This window comes from Lepidochelys olivacea (genome assembly GCF_965140295.1).
Source record: "Lepidochelys olivacea isolate rLepOli2 genome assembly, chromosome: 21".
NCBI classification, from domain to species: domain Eukaryota; kingdom Metazoa; phylum Chordata; order Testudines; family Cheloniidae; genus Lepidochelys; species Lepidochelys olivacea.
In genome coordinates this window covers 13,667,994-13,690,471 of record NC_140431.1, presented here as the reverse complement: position 1 = coordinate 13,690,471, position 22,478 = coordinate 13,667,994, and the positions used below count along the sequence as shown (strand labels likewise).

The 22,478-nt window shown below is 55.3% G+C and overlaps 1 protein-coding gene across 2 annotated transcripts in view; it reads left to right on the top strand.

The window, feature by feature from the left end:
- The window catches only part of CACNA1S (calcium voltage-gated channel subunit alpha1 S), a 92,509-nt gene that overhangs the window by 17,153 nt on the left and 52,878 nt on the right, over nucleotides 1-22,478 (top strand). For both annotated transcript variants that reach the window (XM_084611485.1, XM_084611486.1), the window contains exons 3-15: nucleotides 5,314-5,453; nucleotides 6,057-6,190; nucleotides 6,760-6,912; nucleotides 7,725-7,930; nucleotides 9,166-9,269; nucleotides 10,526-10,674; nucleotides 11,796-11,877; nucleotides 12,879-13,039; nucleotides 13,489-13,714; nucleotides 19,917-20,124; nucleotides 20,330-20,450; nucleotides 20,876-20,990; nucleotides 21,151-21,244. In XM_084611485.1, coding sequence (XP_084467611.1) covers nucleotides 5,314-5,453; nucleotides 6,057-6,190; nucleotides 6,760-6,912; nucleotides 7,725-7,930; nucleotides 9,166-9,269; nucleotides 10,526-10,674; nucleotides 11,796-11,877; nucleotides 12,879-13,039; nucleotides 13,489-13,714; nucleotides 19,917-20,124; nucleotides 20,330-20,450; nucleotides 20,876-20,990; nucleotides 21,151-21,244 — 1,893 coding nt within the window. The remainder of the gene's footprint in view (nucleotides 1-5,313; nucleotides 5,454-6,056; nucleotides 6,191-6,759; nucleotides 6,913-7,724; nucleotides 7,931-9,165; nucleotides 9,270-10,525; nucleotides 10,675-11,795; nucleotides 11,878-12,878; nucleotides 13,040-13,488; nucleotides 13,715-19,916; nucleotides 20,125-20,329; nucleotides 20,451-20,875; nucleotides 20,991-21,150; nucleotides 21,245-22,478) is intronic.

Sequence of the window (22,478 nt, the reverse complement as noted above, 5' to 3'; positions counted from 1 at the left end):
AGGTACACCACTTGTTGTGATAGGCACGTGTAGGACCCATGGATCTTGAAAGGTGTGCTGTGTGGGGTGTTGGTCATTGGAGCTATGCCTGCCGGTTTTACATCTGTGTTCTGGCAGTTCTGGTGCCACTTTGAGTGAGTGTGTCCTGGTCTGTGGATGAGTTTGGAGAGGATGGGGGGTTGTTGGAAGGCCAGAAGAAACGGTTTAGGAAAGATCGTTCAGGATGTGGTCCCCACAGAGTGTAGGTTGTAACTGGTCGATGATGTCCGATATGGGTTCCAGTGTGGGGTCGTTCCTTGATGTGATCTGTTTCTCTGGTGGAGTGCCCGTGTTTGGTGAAGGCAGTTTTAAGTTTGTAGCCCGGACTTCATAGATTTCTACCACACCTTCAACAACCACCATCCGTCTGTCAAACTCTTTCTAGAACACTCCTGCATCAGCATCAACTTCTTAGACACCATAATCAGCTTCAGCATTGGAACCCTACAGACAGCTAGTTACAAGAAATCCACGGATCCCCACACTCACTTCCACAGATCCAATAACCACCCCAAACACACCAAGAGATCTCTTATCTGCAGCTCAGATATCACAGAATGTGCTCCAAAGAAAAAATCCATTTTTAGTGAGTAAACTGAAGCACAAAAGGTTAAGGCCCAGGTCCTCAAACGGTACGTCTACACTGCAAAAAAGGACCTGCGTCAGCAAGTCTCAGAGCCTGGTTCAACCATCTCGGGTTTACAGGGGGTAACACTCGGGCTTGGGCTGGAACCTGGGCTCGGAAACCCGGCGAGGGGGGAGGGTCTCAGAGCCTGGGCTCCAGCTTCAGCCCGAATGTCTACACTGCTAGCTTAGCCCTGTAGCGCAAGCCCCAGTCAGTTGACGTGGCCTGCCAGACTTGCTTATCAATGCGAACATGCTTTCCATTTACTTCTTGGGCGTAGGACGATGGGGTGTCATCTTTGCCTTCCAGATATTGTTCACTGTCCTTGCTCCCACACAGCATAGCCACCGGAGGCTTGTTTCTCCTGTGTGCTGCTTGCCTGTTGGCTTCACATCTCTGCCTTGGCGTTTGGGCAGCCATTGTGTTATCTTACAATGCTTGAATTACAACCTGACACAGAGAGCGGAGAATAAATATCTCTTGTCTGACAGAAAACCTGGTTTTTCACCTCTGTGATGACTAACATCGTAATCCAGTCTATAAGACCATGTTTTCAGTATCTATACAGAAATCCTTCCATAGTATCAATACATACATCTCACAATGATATTAATAACCCGTGTGCCACCGGCTTTCAGTGGAGACCTCTCATGACAGTCTTGGGTGAATGAGATGGTGCATACTGGCCTCAGGGTATACCTGTACCCCTATGTACCTCCTTGTTGGTTGGCATTAATAGGTTCTCGGGTCACAATATGGAACGAGGCTGCTAGCTATCCAGTCATACCTGGCATGTTTGCTGTCTGCGTGCAGGTGAAAAGGGAGCTACGTGGGCTTGGCCTGATTTCTTGCCCAGCACCTAGAGGCGGGAGATTTCAATCCTGGGTCCCATCCCCTGTTAGGGTGAATTCACTCTTTCAGTTCTGGCATTTTCTGCTCTACCAGTCAAATGAATACTTAGGAAGATATGTGTGGGCCAAACACCCCTATTGGTGGCAGCAGGAGATGGGCATCTGTATTAGAGTCTGGCCCCGAAGAGCATTCAGGGTGTAATTCCAGGCTGGGTCAGGATTTCAGAGCAAACCGAAAGTGGGGAATCTCCCTGCCCTGCAGCAGTGGCGGCTTCCCTGAAGGGGCTGTTATTGTGGGGTGTGAATGTAAATACATAAATATAAATATCCTCCCCCCAAATATCTGGCAGGCTCTAAAGTATTTAAATCCTGACCTGGAAGAGGCCCTAGCAACAGGCAGTGATTAGCGTCAGCGGGGGTGATGGACAGCTGGCAGCTACTGCTGTGCCCGGTGACTATTCTGGGCCCTGATGGCCGCAGGCAGCTGCACTGAGTCAGCCAAAGAGCCAGACAGCAAAGCCTTTGGACGAAGGCAGGAGAGGAGGGGGGGGGCAGCATCCTTTCTGCCCAAATGGAGTATAGGGGTCCCCTTCCCCTGGTTTGTCAAACCTCAGTTTCCTGCCACGAGCGGCAAGAGGGGCTCACAGCACAAAGGGAGCTGGAACCCATTGAGGACAGCCATGAGCAAAACCGGGGCTCAGTTTGGGTTTTGACGGGAGCAAGGGGCCCCACTGATGGGGAAAAGGGCTCTGCTGGGGGGGCTGGCCGGAGGGGGGAGGGCCCAGATGCGGGAATTGGCCTCAGTGGGACTGAGAGCAGCTGGAGGGGCTGGCCACAGTGGGGGTGAGGGACCCAGCTGGGGGGACTGGCCACAGTGGGGGTGTGGGGCTCAGAAGTCATATTCAACTGTACTTAATAAAGAGGGACAGGATCACGGTGGAATGGATCAGAGGGGGCTGGGCTCAGGAGGGAAACAGAGGCTACTTCTGGGGGGATTCTGCACCAAAAATTTAAAAATCCTGTGCCAAAATTTTAAAAATTCTGCGAAATTCTGCATATTTTATTTGTCAAAATAACACAATATAATCACTTCAATTTCAATTATTTTGGTAATTTATTTCAAAATACCTGTCAACAAGTACATCAACAATATCACCTCCCTGGTGGTCTAGTGGTTAGGATTCGGCACTCTCACTGCCGTGGCCTGGGTTAGATTCCCGGTCAGGGAAGGAATTTTGGGGCACGATAGCTCAGTGGTTTGAGCACTGGCCTGCTAAACCCAAGGTTATGAGTTCAATGGTTGAGGGGGCCGTTTAGGGCTCTGGGGCAAAAATTGGGGATTGGTCCTGCTTTGAGCAGGGGGTTGGACTAGGTGACCTCCTGAGGTCCCTTCCACCCCTGATATTCTATGATTCTACAGTCAACAGCTAAAAAGATTTCCCCCAGGAGTAGAGAGTTAAAGAAACCTCTATGACAACCCAGTTCCAGTTGAGGGGGGCTGGAGGGAGTTGTGTGGGGCCCCCCAGAGACCAGACACCTGCACTCCCATCCCCCCAGAGCTGAGCCACGCAGCATCCTCCAGCCCAGACACCAGCAGCCCCCTCCCCGCAGATCCCAGTCGCAGGGCAGACACCAGCACCCCCAGCACCTTTACTCCCCCCAGCTTCTTTACTGTCCCACTAGGGGACATGGTGTGGGGCAGCCCTGCCCTTCCTCATCCTTTACCAGAGCTGGCTGGGTCTCCAAGGCCCTCCCCATCCCCCGGGAGAATGAGGATCAAAGTGCTCCGCTCACTGCGAGCTGGGCTCTGCAGTGCCCAGCGGCCCCTAGTGGCGGCCAGAAATTCCGCAGGGGAAACCGGGAATTCTGCAAAATTCTGCATTGCATGGCGCATTGCGTGCAGTTCCCCCAAGGAGTAAGAGGCTGTGTGTGAGCAGGAGCAGCAGCTGTGGAGGTGAGCTGGGAGTTGGGAGTCACTTAGTGAGAGAGTGGGGGGCTTCTCTCGGGTGACCAGACAGAAAATGTGAAAAATCGGGACGGGGGTGGGGGGTAATAGGAGCCTATATAAGAAAAAGACCCCAAAATTGGGACTGTCCCTATAAAATCGGGACATCTGGTCACCCTAGGCTTCTCTCAAAGAGTATTAAACTGGTTTGCTCCGTTTTCCCTCTTAACAACAGGGTATACGTGAATTAGACATTCTCACCCAATAGCAGTATTGCTAACCCCAAGAGATCAAGAATCATAGAATCTTAGAATATCAGGGTTGGAAGAGACCTCAGGAGATCATCCAGTCCAACCCCCTGCTCAAAGCAGGACCATGATTCAGATCCTCTAAAATCATGTGATTGGCCCCACAATCAGTGAGATTTAAAAAAAATAAAAAAGGAAAACCATCAAACTCTGTTTTTCAATCTGTCTTTTGCCTTTCAAATTCTCCTCTGCTCTTCTGTCAGTGTGTGAGTGATAATGTCCGGCTGACAAGTCAACCTTTAATGCGCATGTGGCTGCTTGAATGGAGGCTGCAAGTAGACAGACATACTTCAGGAGAATTCGAGAGGAGAAGATGCAGAAGATGTTGCATTTGGGCTAGTCCTAGGTAGCAAGAGATTCATTTCAGTATAATAGTCGTGCTTCTGTTAATGGTATCTCCTCATGAGGATGGATAGCCCCTCAAAAGTATCCATTCCCAAATGGAGAGATGCGGTAGAGGGAAGGCATCCATGCTGGTTGGAAAAAGGGAAGGATGAATGGGAAGTTCTTGTACACAGGTGTAACCTCAGTACTCAGTGGAGAGCTCTGTCCTGTGACAAAGTGACAACATGATAGAAAAACCTAATTCACACCTATTCAGAAATAGACTGAACAAGGCTTGTAAGATGGAGCCGGCAAATGAGCAATGAACGGCCGAGAAACACAAAGCGTTCTCTCTGTGCAGCACGTTTTCTGATGGTTTTTGAATAACGAGGTGAGCTGCAGAGCTCTTGACACATAAGAATACCTTTACATCACCAAACCCCTTTCAGAGCTTTCCTTAGCTCAGTGCAGTAATTACATTCATAATCCCTAAAACAAAATCAATTCGGTCACATTCAAAGCATTTCAAAAATCATTTAAACCGTCTGCTGTTGTTGTATAATTTTGATAACTACATACATATATACATGATCCAGTAATTACAATGAATAATTTGGTTTTTAATTAATAATTATCCAAATAACTAAAAATAAATCATTTTTTTATTTTAAATATTCTTCTCTTTCGCAACCTCCCCATCACTCCAGCCTCCCCATCAGTCCCCAACCCCTCAGTCCAGCCCCCGGAGCCTCACCTCTGCTCCTCCTAGCTTTCCTCACCCCCTTTCCCAGGCCTGGGGGGGGGCGTTTAGTGGGGTCCCCTCTCATCTCCCCTTTCCCAGGCTGGGGGGTTAGGGATGGCTCCCTCTGTCCCTTCCCAGGCCAGGCGCTGGAGGGGCAAAGAGCAGAGATGCTGCCCTGTCCATGTTTCTCACAGGATGGGAGGAGGGAACGGAAGCTGTGCTGGCTTTGTCGGCTTCCCGCAGGACCGAGCTTCTCAAGGGGGCTTCAGCTTCTTGCATCAGCGCCCGACAGGCTCCAGACCCCCCTGAAATCCCGCCACTCACTATAAAATCACAAGCATTGGCAATACGACAATAAACAAGCTGCACTTTGCTGAATGATTGCTGTGGGGAGGTCCCAGGGCTGCGGTGTCATTCCCCCTCACTGTGTCTGTTACCCACCTCGCTACTGGTTCCCTTCTGTCCTTGGTCTCTCGCAGGAGAAGATCGAATACGTCTTCCTGATCATCTTTACCATTGAAGCCACACTCAAGATCATCGCCTATGGGTTTCTACTCCACACGGACGCCTACCTCCGAAACGGCTGGAACGTGCTGGACTTCGCTATTGTCTCTTTGGGGTAAAGGAGGGGGGGAGCAGAAGGCTTCTTAGAAAATGTCCTGGTGTTTGTTGGAGTGGGTTGTGAGACCACGGGAGGGACAGTGTGAACACGCCCGACGCCTGGAGTTTGATCCGAAGCCCACTGAAGCCGGTTTCTAGTGACTCCAGTTGGATGAGGCTCACTTACTTAGTTCTCGCACCTTTTCCCACACGGCACCCTTCTGCCTGATACAACTTCCACGAGCTCGCCCACACGCCCTCCCCACTTTTAAGTCCTCCTTCGAGACCTACAGGTTCCGCACACGGGCTGGCTTTAAATCAGAGCTGCGAGAATCGCCGATCTTTTGATTCACTGGCCGTGCCGAAAAACGGAAAAAAAGCCGTACCGAACCATCTGGGCTCGGTCTGAGATGAGGTTAGGGTTTAGCTGTGCTGGCAGGGGCCGTAGTGGGAACTTCCCCGTCCCTGCCTGTACAGGGTGAGATTGACTTTCCTTGCTTGGGTTTTTTTTTTCCTGTCTCCTTCCCCCCTTCTCCTCCCCCTCCATGTTCCTTCTCTTGCTCTTCTCCTCCCCTTTCCCCTCTCTTCCCTGTCCCACTCCCTTCCTCACCGACTCTGGCAGGCTGGTCACGGTGGTTGTGGAGCAGATCAACGTGATGCAGGGTGCACCACTGACGGGGAAGGGCGGCTTTGACGTCAAAGCCCTGCGAGCCTTCCGCGTGCTGAGACCCCTGCGCCTGGTGTCGGGAGTGCCAAGTGGGTGAAAGCTGCCCGTACGGCAGGCGGCTCTGGCGGGAGGCTAGGGTCACGGCAGCTGCAGTAGGCTTCCCCTTCGCACGGGTCTGTGGCCAGCCCCCAGCTGGGTCTCGGTGGAATTCCAGCCGACCAGCAAAGTCGAGATAGTCCCCGTGTCGTGCCCCTTGCTGAGACATAACCCACCAGGACCCAGCATGCGCCAATCCCACCATAGCCTGTTGTGAAAGGAGCTGGTGGGTGTCTAGGAGCAGATGTCCCCATCCTGAGACCATCTCCCAAGGAGATGGACTGCGGGGATTCGACCTTCCCCGATCCCTCTGGGGCGGCATGAGGGGGCCTGGAGCTGCTGCTGCCTGTAATGGGATTGAGAGAGTCACCAGGGCTTTCCTTCTTTCACACACACTCCTGGGACATGGAGGGACACATGCTGGGGAGGAAGTATGGCCGAGTGGTTAAGACACTGGTGAGAGCTGGGCCTAGGTCCCTCCATCCCTTCGTGACGCTGCAGGGCTGCCCATCAGGTGGGGAGGGGGCGTGACCTGTTCCCCTTCTCTCTCCCTGGGCTGCAGGCCTGCAGGTGGTCTTGAACTCCATCATTAAGGCCATGGTGCCCCTGCTCCACATCGCCCTGCTGGTCCTCTTCATGATCATCATCTACGCCATCGTTGGGCAGGAGCTGTTCAAGGGCAAGATGCACAAGACTTGCTACTACATCGGGACAGGTCTGGAACGTGGGTGACCCTCCCACCAGCTGGCGGGGGGCAGAGCAGGGAAAGAGGAACGTGGCACTGCTACTGTGGGGTGTGTCTGTGGAGTAAATCCATCAGTGGCATCGGGAAGCCCAGTCCTGAGTGTCATCACTGGCTCTGCCGGCACAGGAACAGGGCATGGCTATATGGCATGGCGGAGAGGTGTATGGCATGGCTGGGGGCGTTATATGGCTATATGGCATGGCGGAGAGGTGTATGGCATGGCTGCGGGCATTATAAGGCTATATGGCATGGCGGGGAGGTGTATGACATGGTTGGGGGCGTTATATGGCTATATGGCATGGTTGGGAGGTGTATGACATGGTTATGAGTGTTATATGGCTATCTGGCATGGTGGGGAGATGTATGCCATGGCTGGGGGCATTATATGGCTATATGGCATGGCTGGGAGGTGTATGGCATGGCTGGGGGCATTATATGGCTATATGGCATGGCGGGGAGGTGTATGGCCTGGCTGGGGGCATTATATGGCATGGCTGGGGGCGTTATATGGCTATATGGCATGGCGGGGAGGTGTATGACATGGCTGGGGGCGTTATATGGCTATGTGGCATGGCGGGGAGGTGTATGGCCTGGCTGGAGGCGTTATATGGCCTGGCTGGGGGTGTTACAAGGCTATATGGTGTGTTTAGGAGGTATATTGCACTGCTCCAAAACCCTCCTCTGGGTGGGGCCGGGGACTGAGTTATAGGCAGCAGCAGGCAGGTAGCTGTCCTTCTGTCCTCTGCTCAGCCTGTCCTTCTGTGCTTCGGTTTCACCCTCAGATGTCCTTGCCACCGTGGAAACGGAGAAGCCATCCCCGTGTGCCAGCACCGGCCACGGGCATCACTGCACCATCAACGGCACCGAGTGCAGGAGCGGGTGGCCGGGGCCCAACAACGGCATCACCCACTTTGATAATTTTGGCTTCGCCATGCTGACCGTGTACCAGTGCATCACCATGGAGGGCTGGACGGAAGTCCTCTACTGGGTAGGTGCGGGCTGGATTGGGCTGGCCAGGCTTCCCAAAGAGTGGAAATCCCTGTCGGGGCAGCGAGCCCCCCCAGTCTCTGCAGCTACTGGAGAATGTAGCCACCGAGCGATGCCCCCCCGGGGAGAAGGTGACGCCCGCCAGTGCAGCAGAGTGGGCTGGCTGCCATGCAGCCGTCGGGTGGAGTGCAAGGTGCTGACTTTCCCCGGCAGAGCCCCAAATGGTTTGAGCCCTGCCTACCCGAGAGACTGTCTCTATCCAAGTACCGCTGAGACTCTCAAACTTACCCCACCCTTGCATGGTGGGAGCGAGTCCTCGGGCAGCTCCTCAACTCTGGAGCTCAGGTATAAGTGACTTTAAACTTGCCCTCCAAGCCACGAAGCATGGTAGGGGAGAAAGGATGGGGTGACAGCTCAGGGACAGTCTGGGAATTGCAGAGCTGAGTTCCAGTCCCGGCTCTGCCTCTGGAGAGCGCTTGGTGTGTTACCCTTCTGGGCACCCTTTGTTCCCAGGAGCATGAGGTGAGGGCAGCTTGAGACACAGGGTGCTGGGCCAGCGTCTGATGTTGTATCTGGTGGCTTTTAATAATAACACCACCTAGCTCTGGTTTCAGAGTAGCAGCCATGAAAAGGAAAAGAACAGGAGGACTTGTGGCACCTTAGAGACTAACAAATTTATTTGAGCATAAACTTTTGTGAGTTACAGCTCACTTCATTGGATGCATGCTCTTATGCAGTGCTTTTCACCATTAGATCTCAAAGCATTTCATTGTTGTTACCCCCCCTGCCCCCCCCACACCCACACCCACATACACATATGCCCGGAAGGGCGGCTGGACAGTGCTATTATCCCCATTGCATAGATGGGGAGCTGAGGCCCAGAGACTAAGTGACTTGCCCAAGGTCACACAAGGAGGCTGTGGCAGAGTAGAGAGTTGGGTCTTCAAAGCCTTAAACTAGTGCCCTAACCACTGGGCCCTTCTTCCTCCTAGGGGTTCCTGGGAGGACGGCTGGTCGATGGGTAGGGACAAATCTGAAACCTGGGAGAACCAGGTTCAATTCCCTGCTCTGCCACAGGCTCCCAGTGTGACCTTGGGCAAGTCTCTTATTCGTTCTGTGTCTTAGTTCCTCATGCGTAAAGACTGTGAGGCGCTCAGCTACTCCAATAACGGGCTTACCTGAGCCAGGTGGATTTGATTCTCCCCCTGGATCTTCATCTGCCTCTGTCCTGCTCAGGTGAACGACGCCATCGGGAACGAGTGGCCCTGGATCTATTTCGTCAGCCTCATTCTGCTGGGCTCTTTCTTCGTTCTCAACCTGGTTCTGGGTGTGCTCAGTGGGTAAGGCGCATGGGCAGTGGTGCCGCCCTCCTATCTCTTGGTCCCAGCAGATCTCTGCCCCGAGGGAGGGGCTGGGCCCTTCTTGAGTTTGGGGATATGAACAGAAAGCCTGAAAGGGATTTTTACCTTTTTCTTCTGTTTTCTTCTTCCCCTCTTCCTTGGTACCTTGGCTACCAAGGCTATCAAGCCTTGTCTTCCCTTTTCTCTTGGAGGACTCTTTGGAGGACTCAGGAATGTGGAGCGGTGACGCTCTCAGCCCTTAATTGAAGGGACAGGACGGCGGAATTCTTAATACAGAGAGCTTTTCTCCCTAGCCTTAACAAAGCCAGACAATGAACACATTGTAATTATTCATTTGTATTGTGGTAGCACCTAGCAGGCCCCATCCTGGCCCAGGACCCCTGGTGTTAGGTGATGTGCAAACACAGAATAAAAAGACAGTCCCTGCCCCAACGGCTATTTTAAATATTCCCTGTAAAACTCCCTTCCCTTCTCAGTTAACCAGCTGTCACGTCTTGGTCCCTGCAGTGTCACAATCCTACTAGTCCTCAAGTCTTCCAGCGTAGACAAGACATTGATTAAAGCAAGCGGGTAAAATACCACTGAAAACAAACCCACCCGTCCTTTCCAGGCCGGCTTTATCCCCCAGAATGGAGTAAAAAAAGCCAAGCCTGATGTTATTCGCCCTTGACAGGTCACCTTTACTATGGAGAGCGTGGGAAAGTGGGCTACAGCTGGCAATCTCTCTGCACCCTCCAGCTGTGTGAGCTTCCCCTTTAGCTCTGATCCTCTGTATGATTTCCTCAAGGCTTTCCAGTATTGGATCATCCTGTGTGCCTCAACAGCAGGAGTGGGGACAGCCATTAGCGCTCCTAATGTTAACCTGCCCTCTTTACAATCTAGCTGTAGTAGCTGGTTCTGTGGTGTCCTGTGGCAAGGAGTTCCACAGGATGATAATAAAAAATGAGGAATAGGGAAGCATTTCCTGTTATTAGGTCTGTATTCCTCTTCCTCCTCCTCCAATTTTGTATTATATAACAAAGGTAAAAGGCAGGACTGATCCATTCTCAGTCTTTAGTTGTGTTAAAGGAGTAATTCCACTAGCTGGCAGCAGTAGTAGGCTCTTATCCTCTCTGGGGACCAGCCACTAGAATGGGACGTGGCACACACTTGATGAGCGTGTCCCGTGAGCAAGGTCTGGCTTGAAGCCGCCCCCTCTCCATTTGCCTCATGCCAGCCATCTGGGTTTGTTCCAGGGAGTTCACCAAGGAGCGTGAGAAGGCCAAGTCACGGGGCACGTTCCAGAAGCTGCGGGAGAAGCAGCAGCTGGAGGAGGATCTGAAGGGCTACATGGACTGGATCACCCATGCCGAAGTCATGGACAGCCACCGGGCCAGGGGAGAAGGTATCATCCTCACCTGGGCAAAGCCAGGCAGGACACGCCCGGGCCTGGCTTCCCTCTCGCTTCTGGAGAATAGTTAAATCTTCCACCGGGGTGGGGGTGGGGTGTGTCTGTGGGAGGAGCAAAGGGGGGCCGGGGGGAGGTGTGCACTGGCTCTTAGTTTACTCATTGGGGGAGGCTGCCCTCCCGTGACATTATCCAGGTTTAAGGATTAGAAGTTGCTTCAGACCTGCCAGAGATGAAGAGTTTTTGGAGAGGAAAGACAGTCTTATGGCACAGGACAGGCCAAGGCCTTGGGAAATCTGGAATCTGTTCCTGGCTCTGCCACTGACTTACTGGGTGACCTCGGGCAAGTCACTTCACCAATATGTGCCTCAGTTTCCCCATGCGTAGTGGGATGTACTAATACTTGCCCATTTTGGGCTGAAATTATTCACATTTGCTAAGGGCTTTGAGAGCCTTAAGTGGAAGTTGCTATAGAAAAGCGTTATTGGCAAACTCCCCTTCCCCATTACCTCCCGGGGTGCTGTTGTCTGCTTGGATATAATCCCTTGGCTCTTTGTTTACTCTGTGGGGCATTTTACACAGCTGTGGAGCTATACGTAATAACAATTCTGAACTCCCTCGCTGGTTCCCTGCTCTCTATTGCCACTGGTTACACTCCCATGGTGTCTAGTGTCTCTCCGTTTCTTTGCACATTACTATGCCAAAAGACCCCTCCTTCCCAGACTTGTTCTGTTGAGTGTGGACATGTCTCTTGGGGAGGTTTGTGTCTCTTAGGGAGTTATTAGAGGGGAGCCCTTCCTTTGCAGATGTGCTTCTCAGGGGGTATCTGCACTGCAATCACTTTAATCTAGCCAGCTCGGTTACCAGAGTAGGTGAAGCCGCAATAACCCCGTGAGTAATTACGTACTGATTTCACCACTCCAGCATCTGAGCTAGCTAGATTAAAGTTAGCTCGGGTGTGTCTACACAAGTTGCGATCACACCTCCGATTGCAGTGATGACATAGCCTTAGAGTTCCCCTTCCAGATGTGCTTCTGGAAGGCTCTCCAGGGGGAATCCATTGCCGATGTGTCTCGTGAGGGGTTTCCCAGCTCACTGAAGATCTCTCTCTTTCATAGGGATGCTGCCGTCAGAGGAAGGGGGCTCAGAGACAGAGAGCCTGTATGAAATTGAGGGCATGAACAAATGGATTCTCTTCTTGTGAGTACACGCACACACACTCTTTGTCTCTGTCTCTGCCGGACCCCGACTCTCCTGCTCTCGGAATCAATCCCGTTGTAAGATCCCCTATGAGAAGAGCTGGTGTTTTTGTTAGGGGGGGGATACACCATGATCAGTGCAGCCCATGCAAAGGTGGATTTTGCTATGTCTGGCTCCGGAAAAAGGCTAGTGCAGGTGGTATCCGGCCTCTTCTTTTGGGGGACCGTGCGTCAAGCTCCTTTCCCCAGTCCCTCCTCCCACCCAGCACATCCCAGGTCTCTGGGAACTGCGTGAGTGGTGTCAGGCAATCAAAGGTCAGGCCGACTGATGAACAGATGATGCCAGGGCACTCTGTAAGGGCAGGGCAGCGTCCTCTCCAGAGCATGCACAGGGCCAGCTGCCATGCGGAAGGGAAGGCATAGAATCATAGAATATCAGGGTTGGAAGGGACCCCAGAAGGTCATCTAGTCCAACCCCCTGCTCGAAGCAGGACCCTCATAGAATCATAGAATATCAGGGTTGGAAGGGACCCCAGAAGGTCATCTAGTCCAACCCCCTGCTCGAAGCATCTCATGCATCTCAAGCATCTCAAGCATCTCATGCATACTGCGCTGGGCGAGCAGCCAGGACACCTGGGTTCTATTCCCTGGGCAAGTGCCTTAGTTTCACCACCTGTAAAATGGGGATAAATGAAGCACGCTTCCCAAGGGCTTTGAGACAAGTTGTTCATTAACGCACCAGCATCTCCTCTGTTACCCTGGTGCATTCCCATTTGCCATCGGGGCGATTAAGTGGGGACTTTGACCCCGTGCCGGTAATAGATTGGGATGGAGGAAAGATGCTAGATGGGGCGAAGCGATAACCCCGCCTGCAGAACCCCTCTCCTATGCGTTCGCGTGGGTCCCTGGGAGCCAGTGGGCAGGGCGCTTTGCAATGGCTCTGCCCTCTGGGGCTGGGGGGCAGGGAGCCCCAAAGTCACCCTTCTTGGCCCGTCTCTCCAGTCGGCAGTGGAGGCGATGGAACCGCCTGTTCCGCAGGAAGTGCCGCGAAGTGGTGAAGTCCAAGTTTTTCTATTGGCTCGTGATCCTGCTCATCTCGCTGAACACCCTGTCAATCGCCTCCGAGCATCACTGGCAGCCCGAGTGGCTGACCCGCGTGCAAGGTGAGCAGGGCGGCCCGGTGCCGGTGAGCCCCCGAGGACACTGCCAGGTCAGTGCAGCTGCACGCACGGGGGGGGTGCCCGCCTGCCCAGGCGTGAACACCCACATAGATACACACACCCCAATGCACACGCATGCATGCACCTGCGCACCACACCCGTGCAACCGTGCACACGCACGAGTGCGCCGGCGTGCAAGGGTAGTTTCCTCCCGGTCTTGTGTTTCCCCTCCGCTGCTCAGGGCTAGGAGCTGGGCAGGTAAGTGTGAGTCAGCCTCCTCCTCCTCCCGGCTGCGCTGGCCCGGGATCGTAGGCTGGGGGGACAGGGAGGCAGCAGGGGGGCAGAGTGAGAGGGAGGCGGCAGAGGTGGTCTCACCAGCAGCCGCTAGTGGCCACCGGGGGGATCTGCCGCCTCGGTCCAGAGCGCTGACCGCCCAGGTTCACTGCCTGCAGACAGCGCCAACCGGGTGCTTCTGTCGCTCTTTGCGGCCGAGATGCTGCTGAAGATGTACGCCCTGGGCCCGCACCAGTACTTCATGTCCCTCTTCAACCGCTTTGACTGCTTCGTGGTGTGCGTCGGCATTCTGGAGGTTATCCTGGTGGAGATCGACGTCATGTCGCCCCTGGGCATCTCCGTCCTGCGGTGCATTCGCCTGCTGAGGATCTTCAAGATAACCAGGTGGGGGCACCTGTCCCCACGGCCTGGGGTCAGGCGGTACGGGCAGGGGGGCTTGCACGGGGAGGCTGGGCTATCCTTACCCCTTCTGAGGCCTCAGGCATGACCACAACTATGAGCTGCCGGGTTCAGGATACCTAGTGTCTGTTTACAGCTCCGGGAGGGGAGTGGGGTCTAGTGGTTAGAGCAGGGAGCCTGGGAGCCAGGACTCCTGGGTTCTTTCCCCAGCGCTGGGAGAGGAATGGGGTCAAGTAGGTCAGAGTAGGGAGCTGGGAGCCAGGACTCCTGGGTTCTCTCCCCAGCTCTGTGAGGGGAGTGGGGTCTAGTGGGTCAAAGCAGGAGGCGGGGAGCCAGGACTCTTGGGTTCTGTCCCCGGCTCTGGGAGGGGAATGGGGTCTAGCAGGTCAAAGCAAGGGGAGGTGAGGGGCTTGGACACAGAACTTCGGGGCTCTAATCTGACACTGACTCACCGCCATCAGCCCCCAGCTGATCAGGCTGCCCTGTGAGTGGAGGGGCATACCGCGCTCCGAGTCATTACCTGCGGCCCTGCTGGAAGGAAGGCGTAGAGAGTGCAGGGTCTGAGCCCTCCTGCCATGAGACAAACCAACAGCTCAGCCTGTCCTTTGGGACCCACTGAGGCTCCTCACAGCTACCCGGAGCAGGGGCAGGAGCCCACTCTGCCAGAGGGGTCCCGGAGACACAACAGAGCTGAGAATGCCACGGGATTCATTAACCTCACTTCCCTAGGTTGGGGTATTTGGTGGCAATAATGAAAATGGGGGGGAGCGGGGTGTCACGGAGTACCTGGGCGATGCTCTGGAACTGCTCCCCATGAAGCCAGTCAGGACTCTGGGGTAGTCGCCTTTCTGTGAGCAGCCTGTCTTCAGGACACAGCTCACCCGGCTTCCACCTTCCTGGGTCTGACCTCGGAGCATTCAGCATCCTCTGCCCCTCCGTGCGCTTCCCCCCAGCGAGTCCACTCAGGTGGGGCTCCTGGGGAAGCCAGAGGGTCCTGCACCCCAACTCCGCAGTCAGATGTGACTCTCAGCCAGCCAGTAAAACAGAAGGTTTATTAGACGACAGGAACATGGTCTAAAACAGAGCTTGCAGGTGCAGAGAACGGGACCCCTCAGCTGGGTCCATTTTGGGGGGCAGTGAGCCAGACAACCACGTCTGCACTTCACTCCATGTCCCAGCCAGCCCCAAACTGAAACTCCCTCCAGCCCCTCCTCCTCTGGGCTTTGTTCCTTTCCCGGGCCAGGAGGTCACCTGATTCCTTTGTTCTCCAACCCTTTAGCTCTCACCTTGCAGGGGGGGAAGGGCCCAGGCCATCAGTTGCCAGGAAATAGGGTGTCGGCCATTCTCTGTGTCCAGACCCCTGCACACACCTGCCCTCTAGGGCTCTGCAATGATCATACACCCTTACCCCACCACCTAGATACTTAAGAACTGCACAGGGGAAACTGAGGCACCCCCACAATATTCGGAGGACACATTAAGAACAGGCCCACTTCGTCACATCTCTCCCCCCTTCGAGATCGAACTGAGTGGGGTCACTTTACCCGGTGACCTGGGGAAGTTCGAAGCCACCAACGTTCCCATGGATGCCCCAGCATCTCTCCCATTCCTTGGTAGGAGTTACACCAGGCCCTTCCAGTTTCACGCCCTCCCTTAGGTCGGGGGTGGTCGATAGCACTAGCAGGCTGCATGTGGGAAGGTTTCTGCAGCCCATGCCCTTTGGCCACCCCAAAACCCCAGGGGGTCAAACTGGGATTGGGTTTTCTCCCAGAGCTCCAGTCTGGAGGGCTGCAATTTGGGCTCTCTTGGTTAAGGGCCCCCATCTTGACCTGGGCCACATACTGTTCACTTACAGAACTAGCATGGAGACATCCCTTTCTCCACAACCTTGTCTCCCCAACAAGCTGGCCAAACACAGCCACTTGGTTAGAGGACGGTATACCTTTCTTAACAGCTTTCACTCCATCTGAGACCTTCTCAAAGCTATCCACACTGGATCTTTCAACAGGAAAGTCAGTGGATCCATTCACAACAGAAAATTTCTGGCTGTTAGGAACTGAAACTTTCTTGATTAAATCATTTTCACACCCTTCAGTTGCAGTAAACTGCTTGCCAAGACTCCATGAGGATTCCTTTCCCTAGGGCTTCTCTATGCAACAATTCACCCCTCCCAGAAATTCTGCTCTTACCCTCTTTACCTAGGGCTTGCTCTAGGGGAACACTTTCCTGAGCAACAACAGACTTTTTCTGGGTCTCCCTTACATCCAGAATCACCTCTGGCCCATCAGGCGGATTCCTACACAATCCCCTTTCAGGCAAACTTACAGACTTCCTAGATAAAAGGTCAGAAGCATTCTCCTTCCCTTTGCCACACACAAGTTCAGGAATCTTTTCCTCCTTGCTACAGGTTTCCACACCCTCAGTAGGTAACACAATCACACACCTTCATGCTCTCCTTGTGCCCTGGCTAGGATCTCACCCTGATTAGACAGAGTTGCTCCACCCTTTCCAACAACACACTAGCAACAGGCAAAATACAAGCACCAGAATTGTCTGGTCTCGGGGATTTTACATAGACACTAACTGGATGCGACCTAGTTACAGGGCCATTCTCCCGAGCGGACACAAACTTAGGACCCTTCCCTTCCTGGGCTTTAGCTGAATCCAGAACCAGCTCTGAGACAACTGCACGACCCTCAACCATCACAGGCTGAAAGGCCCCTTCTGTCTGCTCCCCAGACCAAGAAGAGCCGGACACACTTTCTCCTTTCCCAGACACACAGCTTGGGATCTCATTCCCTTTGTCCCAGCACACAAGGCTGGTCACAGACAACTGCTTGGAGATCAGGGTAGCTCCCTCCATAGGCAAGTCAATACCCCTGACAGACAGAGACCCATTTCCTTCACTGTCCCAATTCTCCACCCAGCTAACAGGTAAGGTCCAGGGACTCTCATCTTCCACTGTCCTCGCCTTCCCACCCTGCTGACTGGACACATCCATCAGATCACAAGGCTGCCTAGGCTCATCCAAACTTTCCTTACCAAGCACCTTGCCACTCCCCACAGATCCCCTGCCCTGCCTGTGTCTCCCCCCACTCAGCTGGGGTCTCAGCTCCCACTGTGCTCAGCGCTGCCCTTGCTGTCCCAGTGGGGCAGGCCACTGCTTTCCTCAGTGCATCAGAGCCAGGGAGAGTCCCCGCTCTGGTGTGCAAGGGGGTGGGGAGCATCTCTCTGTCCCACCCAGCCCCAGGGGTCTGGTTACAGGCAGGCAGGTAGCCTGAGCCTAGCGGCTCCTCCCTGCTGCCAGCCAGGTCATCTGCATTTTCACTGACCATTTCCCTCTCCACCGATTGGTTCCCTGGATTCAAATTCAAACCCTTGGCAGTTACAGGAACAGGGCCTGGATCCTGTCCCAAAGAGACACAGTCACCCCACAACAGGGTCTCGCAGCTGGTATCCTGGAGAACCCCAATGACCAGCCAGCCCCACCCCTCCTGGGTCTGCACAGGGATCTGGGCCATAGGCAGGGCGAGGGCTTCGTCCCTGGGACCCTCACCCAGCTCACACAGGCCCTCAGCATCTGAGGCTGCACCACCCGGGGCCTGACAACAGTTCTCTCTGTCCCAGGGTCTCGCCACCCCAGGAATGTCTCCCCATTGACCATCACCTTCCGTTCCCACTGGAGGTCCGAGGGGCCTGGCCCCAGGAAACTCCACACAGACATATAGGTTGGGGTCAGGAGTGGGAACCTGTCCACCTCCCCACCCATCTGGCTGACGGAGTCTATGGCCTTGGGACCCAGCAAGGGAGCTAGACACCGGGGCTTTTCCGCAGGGTCCCCTTGGTTCAAATCGCCAGCCTGCTCAAAGGCAGTGGGGTGGGCATCCACCCCCCCCCTCCTTAACTCGGGGCAGCAATTTAGTCTCAAGGTTCCCTGCGGAACTGGCCCCCCGGGATCTATCCCCACTCACCCCGGGGAGGTCCCCTAGGCCTCTCCGCTCCCCCACCGCCAGTTCATGCTGCTGCTGCTTCTGCAGCTCTTTCTCGGGCTCTCGCTGTCTCCCACGGTCCTCTTGCTCTCTCGGACTCAGCTCCAGTCCCATCCATCTCCGATCCCCGGATGGGGAACGTCTGGTCGGGGACAGGAGTCTTGGCGATGCCTGGCTCCCACTCCAGCTGCTCCCAGATCCTGCGATAGCCCCATTTGGGGTCAGGAATCTGTTCCTTAGAGCGGTCATCCTCCTCCAGCTGCACGATTAACTGTGCCTTGGTGAACTTTCCAACGCTCAACCCTCTCTTTTTGCACAGGGTTACAATGTCCTTCTTAAGGAGACGGGGACAGGCCATCACTCCGCTCCTCCCAAGTTGTTGTGGACTCACAGGCCCGTGTGTTCTCAGCTCCCCACGGTTTCCAGGGAGAACCCCTAGTGTGCCAGCCCTTCTCGAGGTCACCACCTCTTTGCCAGGGTCGAGCTGCAGACTCCTCCGCCCCTGGGACCGCTCGCTGCAATCCCCAGGGGAACCCTGTTACTGCAAAAGTCCTTCTCTCTCCCCACGCCAAGCTGCAGGCTCCTCCGCCCCTGAGACTGCTCACTGCAGTCCCCAGGGGGACCCCATTACTGCACAGTCCTTCTCGCTGGTCACACACTCCCAGGGGTTAACCGCCCCCCGAAACCGCTCCTCTCTGAGCCTTCAGCAGGCCTGGTCCTCGGCGATCCCCCTTCGTGTTACTGCTCCCCAGTCACTTACTGCAGGAAGTGCCATCCACGGGGTGCAGTACATCCCACCGCTGCCACCAGTTGTCACGGAGTACCTGGGCGATGCTCTGGAACTGCTCCCCATGAAGCCAGTCAGGACTCTGGGGTAGTCGCCTTTCTGTGAGCAGCCTGTCTTCAGGACACAGCTCACCCGGCTTCCACCTTCCTGGGTCTGACCTCGGAGCATTCAGCATCCTCTGCCCCTCCGTGCGCTTCCCCCCAGCGAGTCCACTCAGGTGGGGCTCCTGGGGAAGCCAGAGGGTCCTGCACCCCAACTCCGCAGTCAGACGTGACTCTCAGCCAGCCAGTAAAACAGAAGGTTTATTAGACAACAGGAACATGGTCTAAAACAGAACTTGCAGGTGCAGAGAACGGGACCCCTCCGCTGGGTCCATTTTGGGGGGCAGTGAGCCAGACAACCACGTCTGCACTTCACTCCATGTCCCAGCCAGCCCCAAACTGAAACTCCCTCCAGCCCCTCCTCCTCTGGGCTTTGTTCCTTTCCCCGGGCCAGGAGGTCACCTGATTCCTTTGTTCTCCAACCCTTTAGCTCTCACCTTGCAGGGGGGGAAGGGCCCAGGCCATCAGTTGCCAGGAAACAGGGTGTCGGCCATTCTCTGTGTCCAGACCCCTGCACACACCTGCCCTCTAGGGCTCTGCAATGATCATACACCCTTACCCCACCACCTAGATACTTAAGAACTGCACAGGGGAAACTGATGCACCCCCACAATATTCGGAGGACACATTAAGAACAGGCCCACTTCGTCACACGGGGCATGGGGTTCACCTGGCTCCCCAGACCTGTCTAGGTAGGTACTTATCTGCCCCCACCACCATAACATCAGAGTGCCTCCCAGCAATGGATTCCTCCTCATGCCCCCTGTGCGGCAGGTCAGCATCCTTATCCCTGTTTCACACATGGGGAACGGAGGCACGGAGGGGCTAAGTGCCAGGCCCGTGGTCGCACGAGACATCTGTGGCGAAGCCAGGAACTGAGCACTAGGATGTGTTTCCTAGTGGAGAGCCCTCTTGAATGGGAATCAGGAGACCTGGCTTCTATTCCCACCTCTGCCACTGGTCTGCTGGGGGACCTGGGGCAAGTCATGTCCCTGCCCAGTGCCTCAGTTTCCCCACCTGTGAGGTGGGGACAATGAATCTGGCCTTCTTTCCAAAGCACTTTGAGATCTACAGCACAGATGAAAAGCTCTACAGAAGAGTTAGGCATTATTCTTCTCATCTCCTGTCTAACACCTGGCCCCAGGACCACACAGGAGACATTTGGTGAGGGCCTCCCCCGGCCAAGCGGGGATGAGATGATGGCGTGTCCCTCTCAAAATGAGCAGGGCACACCCTGCCCCCCATTTCTGCTTGTGTGCCCCAGCGGTGCCCTGCGCCGTAAGCAGCCTGTGTGCCTCTCCTCGCACTAGGTACTGGACCTCTCTGAGCAACCTGGTGGCGTCCCTGCTGAACTCGGTCCGCTCCATCGCCTCCCTGCTCCTCCTCCTCTTCCTCTTCATCATCATCTTCTCCCTGCTGGGGATGCAGCTCTTCGGCGGGAAGTACGACTTTGAAGACGTGGAGGTGCTGCGTAGCACTTTCGATAACTTTCCCCAGGCGCTCATCAGTGTCTTCCAGGTACGGGGCATGGGGCGCAGCGGGCATCAAGCCGGCTGGTCTAACGCATAGAGGAGGGGCTGGAGTCAGGATACCTAGGTTCTTTTTTGGGCTCTGGGGGACAGGGTGACTTAGTGGTTAGAGCAGGAAACAAGGAGTCAGGACTGTCCAGTGGTCAGTGGAATGATTCTACCTGACCTGTTCTCTCACTCACCCTGTCTCCCAGATCCTGACTGGAGAAGACTGGAATTCAATCATGTACAACGGGATCATGGCTTATGGAGGGCCCTCCTTCCCCGGCATGCTGGTCTGCATTTACTTCATCATCCTCTTCGTCTGTGGGAACTGTATCCTCTCTCTAGCCAGTAGGGGCTTAATAGCTGGGCGTTTTCTTGTCTTGTCCAGCACAGTCACGCCTAGGTTCAAGTACACATCGGGGAAGGGCTATGGGGCTGGGTATGGTATGTTCAGACATCATAGTACCAGGAGTGGGGGTTAAAAGGGATGAAAAAATCAGTTGGGTAGCTCTCTTGGTCTCATGGCTTCGGATCCCACTCCTGACACCAATGGAGGTTCACTGGTGACAGCCAAGAGGCAGCTGTCATGGGTACACAGAGGGCTCGTTCCTGAGCCTGCTGCCTGCATACATTGCTTAGTGTCACCGCACAGGCTCTCGCTAAGCCCCGACCATGGAAGGGACTCATTCCTCACAAGAGGCAACCCCCACATATGTGTATGCTCCCGAAGCTTCCTTAGCCCCATCCCCTCTCAGATATCCTGCTCAATGTCTTCCTGGCCATCGCTGTGGACAATCTGGCCGAGGCTGAGAGCCTGACGTCTGCCCAGAAAGCCAAAGCCGAGGAGAGGAAGCGGAGGAAAATGTCCAGGTCAGTGCTGCTCCCTGCTGCTCAAAAGCAGGAACCCCCAAGGGCTCAGGGCTTGCAAATCAATGCGAGCTGCTGGCCTCGGGCATCATCTCAGCAGCATTCGTTGGGTCTCTGCTGTGGCCTCACTCCCCACCTCTCCTTTTCGGTTCCCCCCGTCCAGAAGTTTCCCAGAGAAATCCGAAGAGGAAAAGCTCCTGCTGGCCAAGAAGCTGGAGCAGAAAGCCAAGGCTGAAGGAATCCCCACCACAGCCAAGGTCGGTGCCGCTGAGCTCGTCTGGCCAAAGGTCTAGGGGAACTTTCCCTGTCAGTTGAGGCGTACATTCCCGAGCAGTAATGGTTTCCCATTATTCGCCCTGTCGCACATGAAAGGTGGATAGCCATGTGGGGAGGGAGGGGGATTCCCCGGGGCCCACGGAAGGGCTGGGGGCAAAGTCCTGAGCTCCAGCAGACGCATCTCCGGAGACTTGTAGCAAGACGTCCATTCTGTATGCCCTGCAGGCCCGGATCATTCCTCTGACGAGAAAGCCTGCTTTCCCTGCCCCCTCCCAGAATGCGGGGGGGACGGAGACTCAGGGGGTACAGGCCCAGGATCAAAGGTCCTCTACCAAGGGGCTGTCTCGGTGGAGTTTCCACTCAAGGTCTTTCTACACACCCGGGTTCACAGACGCACACACACACATAGGGCCCGTCAGAGGCCCTTGTCCAGTGATCCTGGCTCCCCTGCCTCGGGTGTTTATTATTAATTATTTGTATTGTGGTAGCAATAGGAGCAGTGGTGGATTAGCCACTGGGCCTGGGGCCCCAGCCAACGGGGGTGGGGGGTCCCCGGAAAAAATCTGTTCTTGGTGGTGAAAGCCTGGAGCTGCGGCCGCCGGGCGGGTGGGGCTGGGGAAGCCCCCATGCACTGACCCTGCTGGGCGGGGGACGTCCCCCCCCCCACAGCGGCCAGACCCTGGTCCCATGCAGAAGCACAGGGCATGGTGGGGGAAGTCCCAGCATCCAGACCCCAGCTACGGCCCTGGGACTGAAGGAGCTCTCATGCCCTGCTGTGGCCCCAGAGCCGTGGCAGGGGACAGAGCTTTTCTGGTCTTGGGGCTGCAGTGGGGGGTGGGGGGGAGGGGCAGAAAGGAGCAAAAGGGGTTGCGGGGCTGCAGTGGGGGGGGAGGACTCTGGGTGGAACAGGGGCGGGTCCCGGGGGAAGGGGCAGAAAGGGGTGGGGCTGTGGGTGGGGCCACAGGCGGAAGGGGTGCGGAGGGGCCCCCCACTTGCTCTGGCCCAAGGCCCCAGGGAACCTTAATCCGCCTCTGCCTAGGAGCCTCCGTTGTAGGTCGGTGCCCCATTGTGCCAGGCACTGTACAGACACAGAACAAACAGATGGCGCCTGCCCCAATGGGAGATGGGGGGAGGTCTCCCTGCCTCTCGCTGTGCAGCATTGTCCCGCTGGCCTGGGGAAGGCAGTGCCACGGGTGGTTTCTCCGGGATGCTCAG